Here is a 26,882-nt window from a genome sequence, read left to right on the forward strand (position 1 = left end):
GATTCGATTCAAGAGGAATGTTTATATGTATAATACATGTACAAAATAGGAGATAAACACTGACAGGTTTATACGTGTGAAACCGGGTCGCTAGTATGAAATAATAGTGACCCATTTGTAACTTACTACTTAAACATAAATCAAGGTCGAGTAGTATAAATTCATTAAATTATTATATTGTTACCGTCAATTAACCATTTTAATATCGTTTAAATAAAATAATAATAATAAATAAATATGAGACAACATCACATACATTACTCTGATCCCAATGTAAGTAGCTGAAGCACTTGTGTTATGGAAATCAGAAGTAACGACGGTACCACAAACACCCAGACCCAAGACAACATAGAAAACTAATGGTAATCTACATCGACTCGGCCGGGAATCGAACCCGGGACCTCAGAGTGGCGTACCCATGAAAACCGGTGTACACACCACTCGACCACGGAGGTCGTCATTAAATAAATACGTATAGCAAAAATATCGTTTATTACGTACGATCGTATAAATTTTCACTTGCATTTTTTTATTTCAGTTTAACTGGGTGTTTTTGAGTATGGTGATCTACATGATGTGTCGACACTCAACGGTATCCGTGAAGACGAAGGAAAATAACAAATTGTACAAAATAAGGTAAGATAATGTGATTATTGATTTCTAACATTACACTTTACCTCTTAGTAATATCAACTAACACTTGATATGCGCTACAAGTCCGTTTTTTAAATAAAATATGACCACTGCTTGTTGATAGATAAAAAACCCTGGCGCAATTTTCAGCAACAAAAAAAAATAGATTAAAAAATATAAAATAGATTATATAACCTTTCAACGAAAAACGTCATGACTATTGTAAAAATGTGTGTAATTAATAACACTTTTAAATTAATCCATTCCACAATAAAGCATTACAATTCTAGAAAGAGTTATTTATTAATATCTAAAACAATATATAATTCAACACTATACAACTAATAACCTCTGTCCTGTCGCGCTGGTGACATTCTGATTTCCTAATCAAAATGGCCGCCTCCATCATAGACAAGATGCTTCGCTAGACTTATATACACGCCTTCATTTGTTTTTTAATCTTGTTTTCAGAGTATGGCTTAACAGTTCAATAGTGCTGGCCATTCTCCTCGGCCTCACGTGGACGTTTGGACTGTTGTATCTGAACGAGCAGTCAGTGGGCGTGGCCTACGCTTTCACAATACTGAACTCACTGCAAGGACTCTTCATATTCATCTTCCATTGTTTACAAAATGAAATCGTAAGTTCATTTAAATATAATTTGTTACTTTTAAATTTTAGTTCATGATTTTGAAACTAGATGGCGTTGCTTTCTTTCGGAATAATATAAATATCTTATAGTAATGGCTTACTTAAATTAGCTTTTACAGTATTAATAAAGCCGAGGATTAATAATGCAAGAAACTTCTTATCATCTTCTTATATAACTTAAAGGACTAATTAGTAGATTAAACATCATCAAGAATATATTAGTCCTTTCATTTTACTATTAGTTAGCTGATACTTTAATTCTCGTCCTACAGTTCCAGAAGGAGATGGCGCGCCTGTGCCGGCGCCACCCGTGGCTGTCGTGCTGCCTGTCGCTGGCCGCGGCGCCGCCCTCCTCCAACCACGTGGACACGCGCCAGGGCTCCGTCAAGAGCCGCCGCTACCACCAGGGCGCGCCCGACGCCGATGACGTCATCGACCCGCGCGACGTCACGGTGAGTGTGCACGCACTGCGGGGGGGGGGCAGAGGGTGTCAAATATTAGTCAATCTATTTACGTTAGATATCCATCTATATTATAAAGCTTAGATGGTGAATAAACTTCCGAATGGTAAGTTGCACGATTGGTACAGTCAGTTTAAACTCGGTAACAATGTATGAATATTCTACTTGTAAGTGATTACCGCTTCTATTTAATAAAGACAGTTCGCTGTTACGGTAAGTATGTCATAAAAATAAGGGTGGTATAAAGGTGTTTTTACAAGGAAAGTGATGTACAAATTCACGGTAAAGAAATCGTAATCTAAAATCTTAGCTGTAATTACAAAACAATTAGTACAAATTTCACACAAATAATTGGATACAAACACACATGAGCTTGTTATATTATACCATTATATGATTAACGAGGTGACAGATTTAACCTTCAAATGCTTTATATATTATGGGATATAAATATAAGAAAACGTTAAAGCTATATCGTAATATTCTTGCAACAGAACTCAGCGAGCACGTCGATGTCAGCGTCGACAACAAGCAACGTCGTTATCAACAATCTCAATGTTGTCGTCAATAACAACAATCACAACAATAACAATGTGATCAACAACGCCTCTGTCGCGTCCCTTGCCGCCGCTGCCGCAGCGCACAGCTATCACTCCCATAGAAACCGTAGAAATTCCCAGGATAACCAAAACTTCGGACCCTCTACCAACTTTGGTCCAACTCTCAATGCGACTGGATCTAATTTCTCCCACAACATCCCCGAAAGAGAACCCCCAGCTCCCATGTCGCACCTACGGAACCCACTGAACGCCGGCAGCGGCAGATACCCTCAGGGATACCGGCAAAATGTCCAACAAGGTTCGTACGTATTCCGTATATAGAGATAGGATTATTCAATAAATTACTTATTCGAAATAAACCACCAAAAACACCACTCTGGCTTTCAATTGTGACTAAATTAAAGACAGCTCAATTTTTGTTTTGTTTTTGTTTTTGTTTAACGTTTTATATTTTTGTGTTTTTTATTCTGTGTCACTAACAATTTATTTATGTGCGAATCAAAGATTGAATTTCGATAAACGAATTCGCTTGACATTGATTATCTACGGTAAGTCGATATGTTTTATTTTATTATATAGAAAAATTGTTAACCGCAACTAATGCTTTCAGATGTCTATACTAACAAACTTCTATCACGATTAACAATTAGTGGTGTGGTGGTTTTAGAGAAATGTAGTAATGCATCCGCTAAATGGTACTAAAGTATTTTAATATCGCTTATAATATATTAAAATACTTGATCCATTCAGATGAATAATAAATATAGATTCAAAAATCCTATCTCTAGATGACGCAATGCGTATGACCTTGAACTACGCTATCTATAGAGTTGGTTATCTGTCGTATCTACTATTAGATGATCATCTAAGTCTTCTCTTTCAGCATTTTCCGTAATTTTCTTGGTCTTAAATATTTATAATATATTATTTTAATTCCATTATTATGTATTATGTGTAAATGTATGTAGATAAGACTTTATGCAATCTTTCCGACTATATAACAGAGTTACAACTTACAACCCGAGGCGTCTCGATGGAACCTGCGTCCCACGGCTCCGATATACGTACCCAACGAAGACGTACGGAACCCTCGCGCGCCAACGCCTCAAAACATCCCCCATAGCTCGTCTCACTCGCATAGCATCGCTTCGATGCATAGCTACAGAAACAATATCGAAGTGCCGAACGATTACCAGAACGTACGCTCGCGGTCGCCATCTTGTTACTCGAACAAAATGGCGGCTTCGATTGGCGCGAACGAGTGGACGCTCATGGCGAATACGGGCAATGTGTGGAAGGTGAGGGGAGGGCGACACTACTAGAGTGATTATCGATTAGTTTCATCGCTTTGGTAAGATCTCGAGTATCCTCTAACGCTGTCGAATTAAGTCGTTATCGATAATATTTTCAGTTGTCGACGATGTCGATATTCAAGATAATAGAATTATGTTGTAATTAAACATGATCAAGAAATATGCCTACATATTATCATTTGTTCTTTTCTAGTGATGTACCGATTGCAGAATAAATTTATTAATTAATATAAGGTATAGAAATAATTATATTATATTTATATGAACAATTTATGTAATATGATATTATTATTAATTTAAATTGTGTATTTATTTATATGAAAACTTTCAGGTGATGGTTTGGATTAAAGAGATCTTACTTAAGTGTATTAACTGCATGGAACCTAACATAGCGTGCATTGCATGACTCACCTCGACACGCACAAACTCAGTAGCCCATCCCACCTCCTTCTAATTTAACTCTCATAAAACAACATCTGTCCATCCGTTTTATCGACATTTACGAGTATATCGATTAATTATTCGATACATCGTGTATCGATATCTAGTTGTTTTGTTCATTACACCTTATTCATTAGAAATCTATCATATTTTTGAACCAATAGATAATAAGGAAATAATCTTTGGATTGAAGCATTTGATAAATAAAAATAAAAAAATACTTCAAGGAAATTATGTAATAGTACCATATCATACAGAATGTAAATAATATACAGTATACACGCTAGAAATCGGAGCAGAGTTTCCGAGTAGTTGAACATACAAACTTATCATTTGTTAGTTAAAAATTTGAGCTGTCTTTAGACTATTTTCATGTTTGACTAGATGTCGCTTATATCGTTCTTGATATTTTCATAACCGTTTCGTTACAATTTGATGGCATTTATTATAATATCTCATATTTATTTTTAATTCACAGAACACTTCTTCTAAACATCATTCGGTGAACGCGTCGACTCTACCTCACCACGACACACTATCGCGTCAAATGGCTCAGCAGAGTCATATCCATAGTCCTTATCCCGAATGCGACGGTCAACTGGCCCCTGGTTCTCCAAGACACGTGATAAAGGATGAAGAAAGCCCTTTACATCACTCTCAAGGCTACCAGACCACGAGAAGCTACAACCACGACTTTAGAAATCCTCACGTCTTCATGTCGCAGCAGTCCCCTGGAAGCCAGGAAATGATCTTCCGTAAGCACTACAAGGATGAGAATCGACGCAAACACCATCACCATCACGGGAGCCAGAACGTGAATCACACGTATTCGGAGATAGCTTCCCAGCAAGGACGGATATACAGACGAGGATCCGAAGAATTTCGAGTGATCCAGGACGATCCCGTTTACGAGGAAATTGAACGAAATGAAACGCTCATGTCCGATATGTCTGACGATAATTCAGGACCAGATAATTGCAGGCAGAACCCCGGACACCATGGATCGACCAGCTCCAAATTTTTCGGGGATCATCGACCTCTTATCTCCTATAGCCCGGGAGATCGGCATCATCACGAGCAGGAGCATTATGGGAAATACGGAAAATGGGATACTCTGGAAAGGGCGTACGACCCGAGGCACGCATATGAAAGCGGCAGACTGATGCATCCATATCACCAGCCCCAGGAAAACAACATGAGGGCGTTGGCGGCCGTTCTCAACGGGGAGAACAATGTGGTGTGTCACCTGGAACCCCACAACTCTTACGACGTGTACCAGCCCCAGGCTGGCAACCCAAGAACTGTTTCACAGCCCAGTTTCTAAATATCCGATGTTTGGATCCGGCCGGTGTCGTTGTAATTTCGAGTGATAGTGATTTCGATGACTTTTAAGACTTGCAGATATTGTACAGATATAGCGAATGAATTTTTCTAAGAATGTAGGCATAGAAATTTTAGTGTCACAATCATGTGATAGCGTTTATGTAGAAACTTGCCATAACGTGGACTTTACATAACATATATTATATTTATAGACGGTTAGATTAAAACGTAAGTTTATCACTTTTTCCACTGTGATCCTTTTTAAATATAACGGCTCAAGTTTCAGTGTTACGACCACGTTTCGTTTGTGTCGCTGTACGTAGCGATTTTGTATATACTTAGCGTTTAGAAATAGATTTGTATAACTTCCTGTGTGACCTTACTATTTCTATCGGAGATTCGGTTGAGATCATGGCATTCTTTCAATATCGCATTTTTTAATTATTAGGTTTAAAAATCTGTGATGTTTCATTTTTAAGGTTAAGTTTTTTTTTACGCATTCGACAAATATATAACACTGCCATACTTTGTGCTGGTTTTTTATAGCTTTTTCTCGAATACATCGTGCTGCATCATTACCTCTTTTAAATGGAACTCCAAAATCCATCCAACCTATTATAGACTGACACTACTAATGTTGTGCACATTCAAAAAATTAGTATAGCGTGTAATACTTAAAGTAATCGTACTGTTTCAGTTTTAAACGTTTCGTTTTAATGCCATGAACTTATTTTATATCAACTATAAAATAAGGAATTGTTTTTAGAATTGATACAGGTACAATAATAGGAAAAAAAATGCGTTAATTTCTTGTATATTTTGGATCGATTAAGCAATATATTTAGACTGAAGTATTTAATAAACTGTTGGCTTATTTCTTGTAACACAATTATTTATATATCTTATCTTCGCCAACATTTATGAAATACTTTTAGAAGAAATATGATAAAAAAAATAATACGTGGGGACATTTATTTTTTCTAATTGGGGTATACTAGTCCAACGCCCACTTTCGTAAACGTAATTGTACATGAATCTTTGTCTATTTCTGTTATATATTTTTGTTTTGATTGTATTTTAATAACGTTGAATATATTAATGTAAAGTAGGAAAAACAGAATGTGTAAATAATTTAAAGTTTATATAAATAAAGAGTGGCTGTTCTCAGAGAACGACCGCCAACGGAACTATGTTTTTTTATTATTCCTCATACGGCACAGATTATAAAACACAAGTTGCAAATACAACATGACACATTGTTGATTTATTTTTTGTTTCATAAATAAATTGAAAAGTTATTCCAAATTCAAATTTGAATTTGTATAAATGGTACTATTTAATTATTATTTTTTCTCGTTTAAAGCGTGCGGCCCGTGAATGTTTTGTAAAAAAGTTGACAAATAAGACTGGTAAAAAATACAAGAAATTGCATCTTAAATGGAAGCTCAGACATCACACTAAAATTTTGGTAAAATCAGTTTCCTATTTAAGTAGTTTGTAGTTTTCTGTTTTTGTTTTTTCTCTAGTCTTTCTAGCTATAAAGCCCAAACATATAAACATAATTTATGAATTTAATTCTGTATCTTTTAACAATTTTTATAACATTTTTCTTTTTTCTATGGAATATGACTAATGAATACTAATTATGCACAGGTATATTGGGCTTCTAAGGTTAATATCATGTCTACGGCCCGCCTATACTTTATTTTGCCACCTAGTGTCCCTTGCCTACCAAGAGGTTGCCGACCGCTGTTTTAAGGCATATAATAAAACAACACGTAAAACTTTTCTCATATCATTCATTACCTTAGAGTATCTCTTTTAAATTGAAGTAACTAAAAAATATTTTGAAGACTTCATTATAACTTTGAAATAATTACAGTCTTATCCAAAAGTGAAAAAAAATTCTTACTTAATTTTGAATTTTGAGAATACAAAAAGCGATAATTATTATTTCGAATTATGTATAATTAAAAATTAACTATTCAACCTTACCTTCAGTGTATGTATATCTTCTTTTGTATTTTTTTATACCAATTAAATAATGATTTAAAACCTTACCATATTTAACGTAATCCCATATTTAATCTAAATATTTATCACAAGCGTTTTGGGGCACACCCACACACACACAACTATGTCCAGAACATATCTTAATCAGGTTCCAGCTAAACCTAGTTCCTAGTTTCTACGCTTTGTGTTAAAAATATAAACTTATAAAAACAATAAGTATATCCATAAACTGTGAAAACCTGAATTATATTTCAGTTAATTGTATTTATATACCGACATTAATTTATTGAGTCTTCATTTTATTTGAATTTAAATGATTTATGGATATATAATTATGATTTCACATTTTAACTACTCAACCGATCATCACACAATTTAGCACAAACGTTTCCAAAGGTCCTAATACTAAGGACACAGGGTACCTGTCAGAAATAGTATATATACCTAAATAAATAAAAGGTCGTAATAAATTATAACAAAAGTATTTGTATATGAATTGAAAATTTATTTCATAGATCAATTATGACAAGAGTTTGTTAGTTAAATTTTGACAATATTTATCGAGTTACGGATATACGGAACGGTAACTTAATGCTAAAATGTTTGTAAAGAAACATTACATAAACGCAGTTCAAAAACCTCAAAAGCGACAGGAGATCTATTACAAGGCATAGTTAAACGGTTGCCTCAAAATGAGATCCAATTTTGAAAAATTCTAAATCCAACCTTTTTTTCTAAAACTTACGAACGAAATTAAAAAAAAAATTATCTCTCATTCCTTCAACATAATACGCTTAAACATTTCAATGGGTAGGTACTGGAAAATAAAAAAAAAAACATACATTTAAGCACCACCCGCTAAACCTAGTAAAAACCACTTTTTTTATAAAAAAAATATAATTTTGATCGAGATCCAAACAATGTCGAGAGAAATTTTTCACGAAATACGTTACATTTAGAAATACATCAAATTACATAGACTATCTACTTAAAATTAGAATTTGATAGTTTTCGTAAACAAAATGCTACCAATGATATTTTATCCGTGGAGATATACGCATAAAACTTTTGCACTTGCTACGATGTTCTATAAATAAGTATCATTTTTTATTCTAATACTTTTATAATTTTCAATGTAAAATCATATATTAAAATTATGAAAGTAAATTTAAATGCAAACTCTTTGCTGTTAATTTTTTCTTTTTTTAATTATATGACGCCTAAGGATGAAATGTCATTGGCGAGCACTTTGTTTACATTCACCTAACTAACAAGGTGACAGATTAAAAAAGATACGAAAGTTAACATCACAGGCACAAAAAAAAAAGTAAAACAATGCTGATTGTGTTAGTTCATAAACCTTTATGCAATTCCTTTGATGATTCCTAATGAATCTTTGTATGGTTCTCATTACCATATCCTATTGTTGGTTCTTAGTTCAACGCTCCATCGCTGATAAGTTTGATGTAATTATATTACACATTGCATTCAAATTAAAACAAATATTGTGCCCGTGTTACATTTTTGCTACTTACAATTGAAAAGGTCTCTTACTAACTAATTTTTAATTAAGATCTAATTTCGAAAAATAAATGCCATTTTAAAAGAAAAGTAAATTGAATCGAAAATACCTGACGTATTTTATTAAGGAAATAAACAAAATTAAATGACATAAAAACGTAAAAAATATACTTATATTTTTAATGTACCCTTAAACATAGGTATACGAAGACAGTATAAATAATTAATCAACTACACAGAATACATAAATCAAAAAATATATAAGTAGATTATAATGGTTGATTGATTCGACTTTATTCAAAAAAACATCTTTACGTAATACGAATAAAATTCAAAATTGTATGAATCTAAAAATCTGAAAGATGAAATGAAATTTAAACTAGATGTTACTATAGTAAATGTACATAGTCACACTCACGGCACACAGCACAAGGGTTCGCAGTCTTCAACCGAATGTATCACATTGGAAACGAACACTACACTTAAAGCCCCAAATAATTATACGAAAGAAGAAACAACCAAAAGAACTTCGAATGTCCAAGGCTACCTATCGTTGACGACGCGGTCGCTATGAGCAACCGCAGCTCTCGACGACCATGCCAGGAATAGTTCCGTAGATGATGTTCAAATCGTGGTCGAAGTACAGCATAGAAATACTGCTCATTCTTCTGGGGGCGCAACACGGGCCACCGCTGCCTTGAGGAGCGGCCAAATGGACTAAATGAGTATGGGGATATTTCTGCAGAAAACTGTAAGGGCATTCGCCGCTGCAGTAGTTGGCATCGTACTGCTTGGGGGCGATGATCCAGTCCCAGCCGAACTCTTCGAAATTCACGGAGAGCGGGTACCTGCAACACCGAGCCTCTTTCGAGTTTTCAGTGCAGTCCATCCCGATCATTCTCCGGGTTCTCTTGTGGGAATTGTCTCTTAGGCTTACTTCTATATATGGCATCTGCAACAAAAACGTTTTCACTAAGTAACATTTCATAAAAACTCCAAACTATAAGGAAATTACACTCTGAATTATATATTTTTATGGTATATGATGATGATGGTGTGGAAGAGCATATGGGCCTGATGGTAAGTACCAACAGTTACACTTTTAAACTGGAACACATCAATCCTGAGTACTCAAAGTCAACGTCAAAAATCTTTATTCGAAGTAGAAGTGTTACACTTGTGTAATGTGTTCATAAATTTAATCGAAAATAAATATATCTGATCTGAGAAGAACCTGTTATTTTTTTAAATCTGTTTTTTTACATTTTTTGTTTTCAATATTTCAATAATTATATTTTCGTTATATGAAACAACCAGGAATCATCTTCCCAAAGTGTGCAATCATCAATGTTGTAAGATCCTTAAATAATTATTTTAAATTAAATATATTTGAATGTTTTCTGAGATCCCGAGTTAAAAACGTATACATTGCTCCACAAAAGAGTTACTAACCCTGCGTAATCAGGTACTCTATTTAATTATGGTCCTAGTATAATAATGTACGTCACAACTTCTGGCAAAATAATTTGTGTTTTGCGTCCACACATATTATCAAATACAAATTGAGAGGCGACAGTCATTATTATTATTTTTTTATTTACAACTTTACGAAACTTTAGGTCCCAGATTATAGATTGTGCTGCTGCTTGGCGGTAGATCTAATGTGTGGGTGGTACCGACTACCAGATAGACTTGCAAAGAACTACCCACCAAGTTAAAGTAATTGTTTTAATTTTTTTTTTTTTAATAAAAAGTAACATAAATAGCTTATTTAAATAAATATTTCAAGAGTGATACATATAATCAAATTTTCAAATCAAACCAATTTCGACGATTATTTCAACATATTTAAATAATGCGAATTAAAAGTTATTATCGTAGAATTAAGTGCAATTAGCAATAATTTTAAATTAGGTTATCGCATTTTTTGCGTTTAAAAATTAATGTCTACGTACAATCAGATCATATTTACGTCATACGGTTTTTACTACTTCCTTATTCATTTTACGCGCAGCCATGAAAAGTATTCCTTTTCTAGGTTAATTTTTTTAAATTGCATTTCAGACGCATGTGAGACGGTGTCTATAGTTATTAAAAAGAGTAACTACTGAGTTTCTTGCCAGTTCCCCTCGGTAGAATCTACTTTCCGAACCTGTGGTAGCTTCACTTAATTGTTGAATGACGATTCAAAAGTTCTTATAAAAGCGTATTTGAATAAAGTTTATTTTGTTTTTTGATTCAATAGGTATAAAAAAATAGTTTAGGTCTTCCTCTATCAAGATCGCTATATACGAAATTGTAACAGAACCGTTTTTTATGGTATAGATTGGCGGACGAACATAAGGGCTACCTAATGGTAAATGGTCACCATCACCCATAGAGAATGACGCTGTAAGAAATATTAAATACATCGTCAACGCGCCACCAACCTTAGGAACTAAGATGTTATGTCCCTTGTGTCTGTAGTTACACTGGCTCACTCACCCTTCAAACCGGAACATAACAATACTGAGTACTGTTATTTGGCGGTAGAATAACTGATGAATAGGTTGTAGGTACCCAGACGGGCTTGCATAAAGCCCTACCACCAAGTAAATTACATGGATTAGCTGTTAAAGAGTAATTTCGGATTTATAATATTTGATAAGTAAGTCGTTTAATAACATTGCCAAAAGATGTTACATCTTAGATGATAAGGATAGAGCGCGTAAGATGTTAAACAATTAACATTTACAAGAAATTCGATAAGATAATGTACATTTTGTAATTTTTAGTATTTCTCGGTATATAAGTATATTGCTTTAGAGTTCTTTGTGTCGTAACTAACACCTTATATTATATACACCGAACACTAGTTTGCAAGCTACAGCACTACTAATTTCAGAAAATGTATGTGTTCCTCTGGGTTTCACTACGGCACTAAATTTAAAGGGTTCATATCAATTTCAGAGAATGCAGGTGTTCCTCTGGGTACTATTCGAGGTCTCTTTCTTTACCTCGTTCATATAGCCGATTAAATTATATTAATTAGTAAGCCCGAAAACATAAAACATGTGAAATTTGGAATAGCAACCATAGATATTTCGAGTAAGCTAAAAACCAAACATATACACTACTCAAATGTAAAATATGTAATAAATCCTGTACTGCATTTGTGTAATAATGAAACACTTGCATAAGTATTGATACAAGATTGTTCCTTGATAATTTAAGATGATTACTTAAAAGCTGCAATATAGATATATTATATTTCAAAGGTTAATTTAATAAATCTATGGTGAGAGGTTGAGAGGTTTTTGAAGTAAATACGGTTTACCTTATAGGGCTTTTTTTCGGGCAATGCAACCAATATTGAGACGGTTTTTATTTTACAATTTAGGAGTACTCTCGTTATTTTTAATATAGGTTAAAACTAAGAAATTAATTTAAGAAAATAAAAATATTAACGATCGCTTGTCAATGGGTATTTGATAGCGTCATGTTCTTTTATAATTAGTCTTCTAAAACCTAATAGATCTTTGAAAACATTTTTTATCAAAGAATAAAGTTATTTCTACACCTTACAGTACAAAAGACTGTCGTCTAATAAATTAAAAAACATATCTGAGTATAGATTTTAGTTAATCTTGACATCCTAGACGTTTAAGCGAAAAACGTGACGTAGTCCATTCGCGGTTTTTAACTTTGCTCTATTCAGGAAGTCCTTACTCCCTAGGCATTTTCAATATAAACTTCAGACCTTAAAATAAGAAGTAAAGTAACAGTCTGTACATTTCCCACTGCTGAGATAAGGCCTAAGGAGAGGGTTTAACATATTCCACGACACAGTTCTAATGCTGGTTGGTGGAATGCAAATGTGGCAGAATTTCTAAGGAAGAAGGAAAACATCGTGAGAAAACATGCAGGTTTCCTCACGATGTTTTCCTTCACTGCCGCACACGTGATGAATTATAAACACAAATTAAGCACATATATATATTGTGGTGCTTGCCTGGGTTTAAACCCGCAATCATCGGTTAAGATGCACGTAGACACTGGGCCATCTCTTTAAATACTTAGTAAAAAGTAATGAAACGTAAATTATTACATCAGATATACAGCTGTTTAACATTATCTGTTACCAACGACTTGATATGTCAAGAGCAATTGTATGTCAAGGAATCAAAGATATCCCTTTAAAGTACGTAAGAAAAAAGTTATGTATACGCGATTGTACTTCGTACACTATATTTCATTAGCCTTTTCTCCTTGACGGTACATAAATACAATCGTCTTCAGATCACGTCGATTGACCCAGATATTGACCTGTTAATGGGTCAATTCGATATAAAGAGCCAGATATGAAAAATTTATTCAAGCTTCAAAAACTTAATTTATTACTTTTTTATTGCCATTATCTTGTATGTTAAAATTGAAATTTATTGAGAACAATGTAATGTTTCATGATTAAAACCTCATTATATATCAATTTATTTTAATTTAGATTATTTACCCTTGAACAACAATGTTAGTCGTTTACAAAATGAAACGTCATTAATATTTCTATGTGAAAGTAAAGTCTAAATGTCATAGCTGGGCCAAAATTGTTCTTTTGAGAAATAGGTTCCGAGACGATTTCATCGAATACGGAAAGTAAGAGACAATGAAATGTTTCATCCGTTACTTTCAGGATTGCCTTTCTAATATTTGATTTATCCCTGTGAGGGTTTTATATGTAATATTATTTATGTAAATTCCATTAAGGTTGCACATGTTTGAAAGCGCAATATTTGGTAAAGATTCATAAGTGCTAAATCGAATAACTAAAAATGGTAGTCTTTAAATCTGAAGAATATATTTAAAATTTTACAAGTATTCAGTATTCCTGTAGCCGATAATACACCATGAAAACTAAAATATTGATATGATATTTTGTGCCGACTCATTCCCTAAAAATCAAAATCAAAATTTTACTTTATTTAACTATTCTTTTACAAGCACTTTTAATATGTCATTTTTCAAAATTGTAGGGCTATCACCAGTTCGGACTACATTTACTTCTAAATTTTACAGAGAAGAACTAGCAAGTCGCGCAGCCGTGGCAGAAAGTAGCAATACAAAGTATTGCTATTTGACGTTTGCACAGCTGGATTTAAAAAGAAACTCACCAATGCATTATTTGATTCTGAGCTCGGATGCGGCACAACCAAGCTTATCCTATTCTTCGAGTCTTGTACTCTCACTACTATCGCTAGATTCTCTCTCGGCAATCTAAAGAATTCCGCGACCATATTCGTCACGTTGACCTTCACCCACTTCCCAACCTTCAAATCCTTCCTCGACAACTTGATCGAACTCTCCGTGTACGGTACAGAAGCTTTATTCCCTTGACTATTACGTGTTACTCTATTTACTTGAAGATTTATAGTAAAATGATCGTCAGTTATGGTAATATTATGTCTAGGCTCTAATTCCTGAACGTGAAGGTTCAAGATTGCTTCGTCGACTTCATTCTGAAGTACTTTGTTGGTGAACCGAAAGTTGATCACTTTGAGACCCTTGAAGTGATTGTGGCGCCTTGTATCTGTAATTTTAAGAAGCCAAATTAAGGAGTACGAAATTTTATAGACCTGTCATAGATTTATCAGTACAATTAATATGGGTAAATTATAGTCAAATTCGATATTGCCCAGTTGATTTTGCTAATATTTAAGATCGTAAACGTTTACATTTTCACGAATTCGTTTAAACTATCTCTTCTTAAACTAATGAGTAGTTTGACCTCAATCGTGTATACAGCAGTAGTTTCCTTATTTAATAACATTGCAAACACCATCCAGACTTAAGCAGAAATTCGTAAAGCTATAGTGATTAGAGCCGCCACTCTAAATACTATAACCATGTTCTGTTTTTCATCACCTTTCATACATTTTGCAAATGCTATAAAACAATTAAACTACCACCAATGAGGTCTTGTATTTAACGCATTTTAAATAATATATCATGTTTTATTGATTAAAATATAATTAAATTAAATTTGTTTGTATTTTTGCGTAATTTGTGTCATCCGTGCCAATCCCAGACAGCTTATTCAACCTGAAACAAAAGAAGAACATTGATTTTAAATATTCCACTGATAGAAGATGAAATGGATATGATCAAGAATTAAATCATTCAAGCATTAAAAAAGTGATATTACGATCCCTGTTATTAAAACAAGAGCTTTTAGATAGTCTTACAATAATTCATAAATCGACCCTACAGGCACAAGGGACATGATAACTTTGTACCCAAGGTTGGTGGTACTTTGGCGATGTTAGAAATGAATATTTCTTACATTTCCAATGTCTCTGGGAAGCGGTGACCACTTACCATCATACCCATTTGTTCGTTCATCATAAAAATAAACATGACAAATGATCTGAACGAGAAATTAGTAGAATCTCTCTTCAATATTGGCTAGTTACGAAATATCTTCGGCACGTTAATTTCCTGGATTCTCATCTAATATATCTGATCAAGTTCCAATCCAAAAGTTCGCGAACTGGGCAGGTGTTAAAAGATGTTTAAAAATAACGAGTTCGTTCATCCAATGCAGAAGGCCATAGCCACCCACCTCGAGGTAATGGCGTAATTTTTGCAAACTATTTAAAAGTGATCACGCGTACCAACAGATATTTATTTTGTTTTGACATCTTGTTTACAAATCCATCGTCGACTGTTTAGGATTAAGTTTGAATATTTTTGTTTCCCTAATCACTCTTGTGGCTGTTTGAAACAAGTGGTGTCTGTTGTATTTTAAAATTGAAGATGATCTAAGTTTTATTTACGAGGAATTTTGAAAAAATTCCATTGGCTTATCAATGCTTCTTTTAGTATTCATCTAATTTGTTGATCCTTAAATTAGAGAAAGCATTGTATACAATTTATTTAATTGCCACCTCTTACTAAACTAAAGATAGTGTCATACATTGTTTTATTACAGAATAAATATTTAATTTGTAATATTATTTTGTGTTTTAAATAAATCTTAAGTGGAAGCAGTATCTGTATTATTTGGAAAAAAATTCACAACAATGATTTCAATAATCCCTTTCATGATTTCCTCTGACATCAATGCACCGTAACTGGTGCATGGTGTCCAAGATGTCTTAATATTTATGCATTTAATTTAGCTTCCTTAGTCTTAAGCGATGACTGTATGAATACGTGAAAAGCAATTTTGAATTTCAGTTTGACGATATAATGTAATTAGTTTTAACTACCCAGTAATCCACAAATCACTTCGAATATAAGTTTCGACTACACAACTACAACAATCAGAATCTTCTGTGACTTCCATAATTGTTTCTATACCATCAACATTGTTGATAGGAACAACATTGTTAAAATGTCCTAGTCTATAGACTACTAGAGAATATTCATTTTAGGCTGATCACCTATCTATATCACAATGTGTGTGTATCTTGTTGTTTAGTTATCGTTCTCTTCGATAGCTTTCACTTCTTAAGATATTATTGGACTTTAAAATTGGTCTCATCCACATATATCAATGTATATTTTATTCCTAATATTTTATTCGTTTCGACCGTAATATTTACGGATGTACATGACCTACGTGCACATGCGTGGATTGGGCAAAATTATTGTAACTCTGAGTAATCCGGTGACATCATGACGCGCGTCTGGCTTAAACATTAACATATTGTGCCTTTAAGTTCTGATAACATTTTTATAAGTATCCTCTTTGATAAAGAAACGAATTTATTAGTATTTAGTAACAGTAATAAAAGCTTTATTTGATGATGGTGATAGTGAGGAGAATACAAAAGTGTCCTTATAGAGTAGGACGGGGATAACGATGTCAGATTGTCATTGAATCGACGCCTATCTCTTTCTATTTCCACACTTTTATAATTATGAAAGTGTGAGAATAGAAAGAGCTAGAGAGTGTACCTATCTTTAGACACACATATTTGTACAGGATAATAAATCGTGTTAATTTAGCTAAAAATTCCGATTGCGAATTACACAGAAGCATTTTTTTCATATTATTATTTTATTAGATAAAGTTAGACTCGTTGCTGACATAATTTTTTATTAAACATAGACTAAAATTTCGTGAACATATATTTACTCCAAACACTTTATCAAATTGAAACATGTGTGTCTAAGAAATGAATAAGGGAGATTGTATAGATGTATTTAATATGTTTATTGGTGACAGTGAGATTATCTTATTATTTTTATTTTATTGTTATTTTTAATCATGCAGTTTAATAGTAGAGTAAAATAAACAATTGAAAGTCACGATATCGGAAACAATGAATACGATTGGCCAATTAAATTTTTTAGGTTTATCTGTTGAGATTTCCCATATCTTGGAAGCATGTACAGCACACTATGGTCATGTCCTGCACTCTGAGTTCGTACCAGAAGAGGATTTTTTAATTAGTAGCAGATGAGAAAAGGCTCATCAACTGGTAAAAGGTCACCTAAGCCCAAAGTTATTGGCGCTATAAGAAATACTAACAATTTTTTTGATAGCTATATCACCACCAACAATGGGCTAAGCTTACATAACTCGCGTTTTGTGTTATATAAAAAAGATATATATTACCGCACGTGCTTAGTGATTTGTAAGTTTATAAAATCAAGGGATAAGAAGTGAACTTAATATTTGTATCGAGTGAAATTCAATTACATAGAAGTTTCCGCAAAATTTTAAACTAACTTACTTTGTTTTAACCCATAGACAACAATTTACAGACTTTTGTGCGTTTGAATTAAACGGATATTTTATAAAAAATTCTGAAATAAAAGGTTAGGGCTACCTTTTATTTTGCCAGTGATAGTTAAATCAAAATCGATCTAGCTGATAATTCTGATATTAGCCGGAATAAACAGACAATATGTTTACCGTGTAAAAATATGTGTTTAGTAAAAAGCGGTTATTTTAAACATACACTACAATTGTATTCTGTCTTTAGATATAGTAAAGTAAAGTAACAGCCGGTAAATTACCGCCTGCCGCCACGCTGTTCCAATGCGGGTTGGTGGATGCACATGTGGCAGAATTTCAATTAAATTAGTTAAATTTAACCTTCACCGCCGAGCACGAGATGAATTATTAACACAAATTTAGCACATATATATAGTGGTGCTTGCCTGGGTTTGAACCCGAAATCATCGGTTAAGATGCACGCATTCTAACCACTGAGCCATCTCAGCTCTAGATATAGATAACTTGTAAAACAATTTTATCAGCAAAGATTCTGCGGATTCTGATTATAGAAACGAATTATGGAAACGCCTGAGGAGGAATGTGATGACGTATACCATTGGCATAAATTCCCGGTTTTGTTATATCAATAACATGCATAATCAAAGTAAAAATAGGTATTATCATCGAGTGTGATTCTAAAAATAATCATCCACTTTTAGAATCCTTATCTTACGAACGGATATGTAGAATCGCTTTAATTATTTATATATATATTGATACGTTGTTAAAAATAAAGTATATGCTCGGGTAGCTGATTATATCAGCAAGATATCTCGTATTAATTTATTAAAATATCTTTGATTATCCCCAAGAACTTTAAGTGCAAATATAATTTGACAATCTCAATTATTAAAAGAGCTGAGATGTCCCAGTGGTTAGAACGCGTGTATCTTAACTGATGATTGCGGATTTAAACCCTGGCAATCACCACTATATACATGTGCTTAATTTGTGTTTATAATTTATCTCGTTCTCAGCGGTGAACTAAAACATCGTGAGGAAACCTGCAAGTGTCTAATTTTATCGAAATTCTGCCACATGTGCATTCCACCAACCCGCATTGGAACAGCGTGGTGGAATATGTTCCAAACCCTCTTCTTAATGGAAGAAGAGGCCTTATCTCAGCAGTGGGAAATGTACAGGCTGTTACTTTACAATTATTAAATACAAAAAGTGTTTTGAGGTAAGTCTTATATTATAATATTAATAGTCTGAGCCTCAGAGAACACGTAATTCTAAATGAGTCCATGAGTCCTGTGTTTCATCTCTTTCAGTCATCTATTGTCGTACCATCGGATTATAAACATAAATGATTTTACACCTACTTCAAAATCGACAGGACTTAGAACTAAAATTTATAAACAGATTCAAAAAACTATTTTATATTAGGGTATATACCCATTTAGTTATATTTTAAGACATAATTTACTTTCTGGATGTTGAAAAAATACAGACGAATTGATAACCTCCTCCTTTTTGAAGTCGGTTGAAAAGTGCGGTTTCAATTTGAATAGGCTCGAATTTTATTTGTTTTCTAAGAATTTAGTCTTTAGCCAAGATGGCTCTAGCGCTAAAACGCGTAAATCTTAACGACGGTTTCAGGAACGAACCACTTTTACTCTACTAAATTTTCACGGGCTTTATGTGCTATTTACTAAAAAAAAAAACATCTCAATGTCGACGATGAATGAAAACATCGTGAGGACACCTGCCATATCCATCATAATCTGTATTGGAACAGCCTGGTAGATAAGCACAAGAGGTAAGGAGGCCTTGAACATATAAAGGCTCTCTCTACATTTTTCCTTGAATTTCCCATGTTAGCAAACTATATAAGAACATATACAAACTGTATTACTATAATTTATAAAAGTTCATTTATTAGAATTGTTCCTGGTGACAGATCGAGCTCGCTCGATTTGCGTCTAAAGAATTGGAATAGCGAATCCAACGTGAAATTTTGCTTTCTTGCCAACATTCCGCTCGGTCGTATGTATCGTAATTAGTTATGATATTTTGATTTGTTTCTTGAATCTACGATTAGAGAATATTTAATTACTGTTATGAATAAAAGGATAACATCTGAAACAACTTTCAGCCAGATCCTTTAACAGATCTTGATACTTTTTGTATTACAAATATACTGAGAAATCTTACAGAGTTTTTGGTATAGATAATCAACTCTTATCATATCATAGTTCATTTGAATATCATTTATAATAATGAGCATAAATAAAATTCTTTATTTTTTTATTTCAACTGAGGGTAGCTATCGTAACATGTAAATCTCTAACTTTATCACTAAATGATGCTTGATAATCTCCATATGATGAAAGTTTTTGATAATGTTAAAAGATAGATAAAAAAGATATGTCCGTTTTAAAAACCGTTTTAAATTAAGTTTATTGGAACTTTTTCCAGCATACTACATCAGTACCGGAACAGATTCATTTAAATTGTATAAACAGATTCTTAGCACACCCCATTCATATTTTATAAAGAATATTCGTAAAATAGCCCATTTAAAAAAAACCTATGAGATAAGTAACAGTGTGTAAATTAAAGTGAATATTTGCCTTTTAAATTTATACAATATATAAAAGACTTACAAATTTTAGATACTATTATACATACACATGTTATATGTATGTATGTATGTATGTATGATTTATCTAAATGTATTCTCATTGATGACGATTTAAAATATATCTTTGAGCTGAATTCCAGGCATTTGCTACAATAGAAATATATTAAGTAAAAAAAGATTTAGTGAGATAAAAGTATGCGCGTAATTCCGTCTTGACGTGATGCTGTAATGAACATTTAAAACATCTGATTGTGCGAAAAATGTAGGTTATTTCGAGAAACAAGTGAGCAATTTATAACGCTATACATTCGCACAAGGACGCCTCTCCGAACGATACACGTGACACTACCGCATGGCGACGAATTTTGTGATTGTATTTTTAATTAAATAGATCACGTTAATCTCTCTAGCTGAGCTGAGATGGCCCAGTGGTTAGAACGTGAGCATTTTAACCGATGATTGCGGGTTCAAACCCAAGCAAGCACCACTATATATATGTGCTTAATTTGTGTTTATAATTCATCTCGTGCTCGGCGGTGAAGGAAAACATCGTGAGGAACCTGCATGTGTCCAATTTCATACAAATTCTGCCACATGTGTATTCCACCAACCGCATTGGAACAGCGTGGTGGAATATGTCCTAAACCCTCTCCTTAATGGAAGAGGGGGTCTTATCTCAGCAATGGGAAATGTACAGGCTGTTACTTTTTTTACTTTACTAATCTCTCTACAATGTGCGTACTGTATCATAAAAATAATCTTAAAATGTGAAATTGCCGCACCAATTTGGTAGACAAATTTTAAAAAATACATCTCAATTGTCGGATAAGTTTTTAGTATAATATTTTATACTTTCTTGGGGCAAGGTATCCGTTTCTATAATGAAATACGCAGACATTTTTAACTTTGCCGTTTCGTAAATTCATTTCGTTTATAAAAAATACTTTGGTAAAAAAGGCATATTATTCGACACAAGATTTTGTAGATGATAAAAAAGCTCGGAAATAATACCTATTGTCTGCCAGGCAGGATAAATTACATACATATATAATTGTATTTAACTAATATGATTGTATTTTTTAAATGTTGAAAAAGAGTAACTGCTGAGTTTCTTGCCGGTTCTTCTCCGTAGAATTTACTTTCCGAACCGGTGATAGCTTCACTTAATTATAAAATGACGATTCAAAAGTGCTTGTAAAAGCCCACTTGTTTAAAGTTTATTTTGATAAAACAAATGATCAATACCCCTTTTTCGGAACAATGGTTTCGTCATCTGTCTTAGCAGCCATCTTATTCCGAAACTAAAGGTTACAAACGTAACTGTACTATTGAAAATTGGTAAGTAGATTTTATTCTGTGAACTGCATTAAGGTTTTCATACAAAGGTTTCATAAAAAAAAAACAGTAAATTTTAGGGGTTCCCCCCACTCAAGGCACCCAAACATGTTTTTTCGTCAATCCTTATTGATATCTATGGATAGGTCTTTAAAAATGATACTGAGGCTATAAACTAGAGTTTTAAAAGCTTTTCTAAAATGCCTCAAAGTCTATCTCAAATGTGTTTTAGGTGTATTCAGGGGCAGACTGACTTTGAACCACTCAATACCTGAACTTAGCCTTAATAGGTATTGATTTTTGACGGTAGAATTTTTTATTAGTAGACCTTACTATATAGCTTACTTAGATAACATAAACTTTAAATTATTTTCGATAGTCGGATTTCTTTTTAAACTAAATATTGATTTTTAAAAATAGAACGGCATTAGGTTCTTTTCTATCTATAAGCAGTTAAGCATACGTCTTTGAGAAATGTAGGTACATTGTTTACTAATTGGAAAAGATTATGTTATCACATATCAACTAAAATCTGGAGAAGTATCAAACATTTTAATTAAATAGTTGTCTCCGGCTTCGTTCGCGTTTTAGAGAAGCCGCTGGCAACTAGTTTTTTTTTATAAAGAATACTAGCAATACATTGACAGGCTATAAGTTTCCCATTGCTGGGCTAAGGCCTCCTTTCTCTTAGAAGCGGAAGTTAAGAGCGTATTCCAAGATGATCCAACGCGGTTTAGTGGATACCCATGAGGAAGAACTTCGTTGAAATTAGACATATGTAGGTTTCCTCACGAGGTATTCCTTCACCAACCCGCATTGGATTCCACCAACCCTCATTGGAACAGCGTGGTGGAATATGTTCCAAACCTTCTTCTCAAAGGAAGAGGAGGCCTTTAGCCCAGCAGTGGGAATTTACAGGCTGCTGTTGTTGTATTCCTTCACCAACGAGCTCGAGATGAATTATAAACACAAATTAAGCCCTTGAAAACTCAGTTGTGCTTGCCCGGGTTTCAACCCGAAATCATCAGTTAGGATATACTTACACGTTCTAAACACTGGGTCATCTCGGCTCAAATTCAACACTTAAAGAATACTAGTAATGCCCCGAATGATTTAAAAAAAATACTGATATTCCTCCTCTACTCTATATATATACTCTTTATAGTAACTCATTTACAGTCCATTCAATTCGTCTTTGGAACTCTCTTCCACTAGAAGCAAGACGTGCACCAAACATTCCTTCTTTTAAAAAAAATGATAAAAGAGCACTATCTTGCTTCATGAAGAAATACTGTAATTAAATATTTTATTTATTATGTAAGTATCTATAGTATGTAAATGTATACATTTATAATGTGTATGTATATTATATTATTATATAATTGTATATTTATGGAATATTTATTTATGTTTCGTATATATACATATATATAGTATATTGTATCTATTTTTTTTATGTTTTAAATAATTTGTACACCCCTACCATCCTATCTCTCTCCTCTACCAAAGGTTGCCTGGAAGAGATCGCTGTTTTAGCGATAAGGCCGCCTATACTATATATTACATTTTTCTTTTCTTTGTTTTTGTAAAATTGTTCCTATTATTTTTGTCTATATTGGTGTGCAATAAAGAGTATATACTCTCCTTTTAAGCTTATCGCTTGTGTTAGGAGTGAATACGGCAATAGCCCAAGGGCTAGGCCATAAACTATTGGGCTATTGACACAATTATTGTTGTGCATGTTATTCGATTCAACACCCTATAAATCAAGTTTAAAAATCACGAACTCGACAGTTAAACAAAGAAATCCATTACCAGCTGCCGTAGAATATTTCAATGGACGCTTGGTTCGATTATTTATGGGCTAACTCTACATAAAGGCCACATTCTACCTCTTAACAGCAGTGAGCTAATGTAACTACAGGCATAAAAATTTAGTTCCTAAGGTTAGTAGCCTATTGACGATGTAAGACATTGTTAACATTTCTCAAAAATCTACTGTGGTCGATTGAGTGGGGGACTAAGCCCGTCAGAGGTAAAAGCTTTAAAAAATATAGTTTTACAAGCTTGCTATTTAGTTTACATTAGTGTGTATAAATAATTTATAATTATTTATTATATTTTGGGTAGCGCTTTGATCTTGATGAAATTATGTATGTACTAAGCAAATTTTTAAAGTTTTGTTGAAGATTTGATCAGGGAAACGCGAATGCATTTGGGGGCCCCAAGATTGGAAGCCGAGGGGGAAAAATAAAAATGCTCAAATGCAATCACTTTTAAAAGACTGTGAAAAAAATAACAGTAACAGCCTGTAAATTTCCCATTGCTGGGATAACGCCTCCTCTTCCATTAAGGAGAGGGTTTGGAACATATTCCAACACGCTGTTCCAATGCGGTTTGTTGGAATGCACATGTGGCAAAATTCCGATGATTCCGAATTATACAAATGCTGGTTTCCTCACGATGTTTTCAGCGCCGAGCACGAGATGAATCATAAATACAAAATAAGCACATATATATGTAGTGGTGCTTGCGTGGATTTGAACCCGCAATCATCGGTTAAGATGCACGCGTTCTAACCATTGGGACATCTCAGCTCATTTTCATCAGTTGTTTATTGCATTTGAAAAAAAGCATATTAGTATAAATCCTGATATTAGTTGTGTGTAAATGTACATTGTACACATTTTATATATTAAAAAAAATAATACAATCATGATTCCGTGTAAATAAAAAATGATTAAGGTTTTTGTAAAATGTTCAAGCTGGACATCATCACATACATTACCCTGATCCCAATGTAAGTAGCTGAGCACTTGTGTTATGGACAATCAGAAGTAACGGCTGTACAAACCCAGACCCAAGACAACATTTTTTTTTATGGTATAGGTTGGCGGACGAGCATATGGGCCACCTGATGGTAAGTGGTCACCATCACCCATAGACAATGACGCTGTAAGAAATATTAACTATTCCTTACATCGTCAATGTGCCACCAACCTTGGGAAATAAGATGTCATGTCCCTTGTGCCTGTAGTTACACTGGCTCACTCACCCTTCAAACCGGAACACAACAATACTGAATACTGTTATTTGGCGGTAGAATAACTGATGAGAGGGTGGTACCTACCCAGACGGGCTTGCACAAAGCCACCACCAAGCAAACCAACATAGAAAACTAATGAATTTTCTGCATCGACATCGAAGAATCCGGGACCTCGGACCCATAAAATCCGTTTCACACTACTTACTTATTAATTCACACTACTCGACCACGGAGGTCATCTGAGCTGGGGAGTTTCTTTTAAGCTTTGAAAAGAAAATATATAATAGCCTGTCAATGTTCCACTGTTGAGCAAATTAATCATCTCTTTTATATCCAGTAAATATTATTTTAATCCTTTTTCTTCCCCCAAGTGGAGGGGGGGTGTGAATCCCCGGTTTCTTGGACGCCGAGTGCGCCCAGGTCCACCGGGTTTACCCACTAAAAAACCAGCTTTACCCTCTCCGTCTTTCGGCGGGCGCCACGGGATCACGCATGCTATCGTGACGAAGTATTAACTTAATCCTAATCCAATACGTGTTTATATTAACTCATATTATTTCATTAAATTATTTTTACAAATTTTAATCTGTTCGATTTAAAACGTTTTGCAAATTTCAAAAGTAACATTCTATTTTTGAATAAATAAAAAAATCTTTTTTGCTATATAAACCGCAGAGTAATTCAACTATTTTTTATTCGTATTACGAGTCGAAACCACTATAATACAGATTAAAAAAGATTAGGAAAGTACAGACATAACCGGTGGTTTAACACAAGATTGTAAATGGTTTATAATAAGTTAAAACAATTTACATGACGAATTTGGCAATATCGCGAACAAGTAATTTGTGGTTGCTTGCATTTTGCAAAATGATAAATAAATAAGTATTTCGTAAAAATATTTATTTGGATTTTAATTTTGTATCGATAACTCCCATCACTACATAACCGTTTCAAACAAATTTCCAAGATACGTTTAAAGTCGCTTTGAAATTTAGCAATATAGACTAATATAAAAAAATATTGTTTATAATTTTATAAGATAGGCTTTATAATAATAGATGTGTATTTATAGCATTATAATTAAATTACAACATTTACGATAACATTACAATGTTAATAAACGATAGGAAATAAGTTCTTTTTTTATCTTCATTAGGAATAACTTTTTAAGCCTTTGCAATATTAACTTTTTTTTTTTTATTTCATTGTCTTTTTGTAAGGTTTAATAATATATTGTTGCGGCTCTTTTATACTGAATATAAACGGATTCAAAAATAGTGCTCATATTGTTAGGTTTTTGTTGGTTGGAGCCCTTCTTTAGATCTTAAGTTTTTTTTTTTTATATAACTCGTAATGTAATAAATAGTATATTGTTATATGGAAATTAAAAAAATAAATCATGTTACGAAAAAGGACATTAAATAGAGTCTCATTTTTAATAATTAGCCATGCCTTGTCAATATATAAATTAAAATTATATTGAATCGATATTATCATGCTTTAGTTTTTTTTTTTAATTAAGTATTCATCAATAAGCATACATTACCCACCCTCTGCCACAAAACAAAGAAAACCAAATAATTTATAAAACACAAACTTTCACTAAATTTTCAGTCCGAATTCTTAACGATTCTATAAAAAAAATCTTCCAAAATTTTGAAAAAAAAAAAACATTTTTATGTTTTTTAATAAATCGAATGCTGTCAAAAATTTAAATTGTTCTTTTTCGAATACATTTTTTTCGCGCCTTTCGGAATAGAATTCGGCTTTCCCGGATTCCATTTTTGAATTATCGAACGCGCGCGCTTGATAACCGCCAGTGATCAACTGCGTTCGGGAGATGGACCGACTCTGTACAGAACTAAAAGGCGTGGGTTAGGAATACGTTTCCATTATAATCGAACGATTTTATTTCGACAACTGAAACCCAGAAATATTTATATATTTATATTATATGCATATTCTATCTTCTATAGTCTTAAAAAATTAAAATTGTCTTATGAAATTTAGATTATCGTTCTTTGTTTAAATAGCTATTTATACAAAAATGAACGGATGTTTTTATAGATAACAGCTGATAATATTTTGCGTCATTATTTTTGTCACAATAAAAAACTTTCGTTAATTAAAAACTTATAAACATTTTAATAAAACACACTTAATTAAGATATCTATTTACAAACTTTATCGCTACGAAAAATAACAATAGTGCGTAATATTAAAATCTAATT

At 33.2% G+C, this 26,882-nt stretch overlaps 2 protein-coding genes across 7 annotated transcripts in view; one reads left to right on the top strand and one right to left on the bottom strand.

The window, feature by feature from the left end:
- LOC124540423 (latrophilin Cirl) overlaps positions 1-6,569 on the top strand; it is a 301,607-nt gene extending 295,038 nt beyond the window's left edge. For 2 of the 4 annotated variants that reach the window (XM_047117971.1, XM_047117970.1), the window contains 5 exons: positions 539-636; positions 1,105-1,273; positions 1,557-1,736; positions 3,310-3,603; positions 4,538-6,569. In XM_047117971.1, the coding sequence (XP_046973927.1) occupies positions 539-636; positions 1,105-1,273; positions 1,557-1,736; positions 3,310-3,603; positions 4,538-5,383 (1,587 nt within the window). In that variant the 3' untranslated portion in view covers positions 5,384-6,569. Of the gene's footprint in view, positions 1-538; positions 637-1,104; positions 1,274-1,556; positions 1,737-2,239; positions 2,604-3,309; positions 3,604-4,537 lie in introns of all 4 variants that reach the window. The other 2 variants (XM_047117973.1, XM_047117972.1) reach the window with 2 other exon arrangements.
- Positions 6,570-8,798: 2,229 nt separating this feature from the next.
- On the bottom strand, positions 8,799-26,494 carry LOC124540453 (growth/differentiation factor 8-like). Of its 3 annotated transcripts, none has more exons than XM_047118043.1 (3): positions 26,202-26,494; positions 14,064-14,479; positions 8,799-9,868 (listed from the first exon to the last, which is right to left on the bottom strand). In XM_047118043.1, the coding sequence occupies exons 2-3, from the start codon at positions 14,184-14,186 to the stop codon at positions 9,485-9,487; spliced, it is 507 nt and encodes a 168-aa protein (XP_046973999.1). In that variant the 5' UTR covers positions 14,187-14,479; positions 26,202-26,494; the 3' UTR covers positions 8,799-9,484. The 3 variants fall into 3 exon arrangements, with proteins under 3 accessions (XP_046973999.1, XP_046973998.1, XP_046974000.1); XM_047118042.1 differs by having other exon boundaries at positions 14,064-14,991; XM_047118044.1 differs by having other exon boundaries at positions 26,198-26,494.
- Positions 26,495-26,882: the final 388 nt, after the last annotated feature.

Source organism: Vanessa cardui, chromosome 25 (assembly GCF_905220365.1).
Source record: "Vanessa cardui chromosome 25, ilVanCard2.1, whole genome shotgun sequence".
Taxonomy (NCBI): Eukaryota; Metazoa; Arthropoda; class Insecta; order Lepidoptera; family Nymphalidae; genus Vanessa; species Vanessa cardui.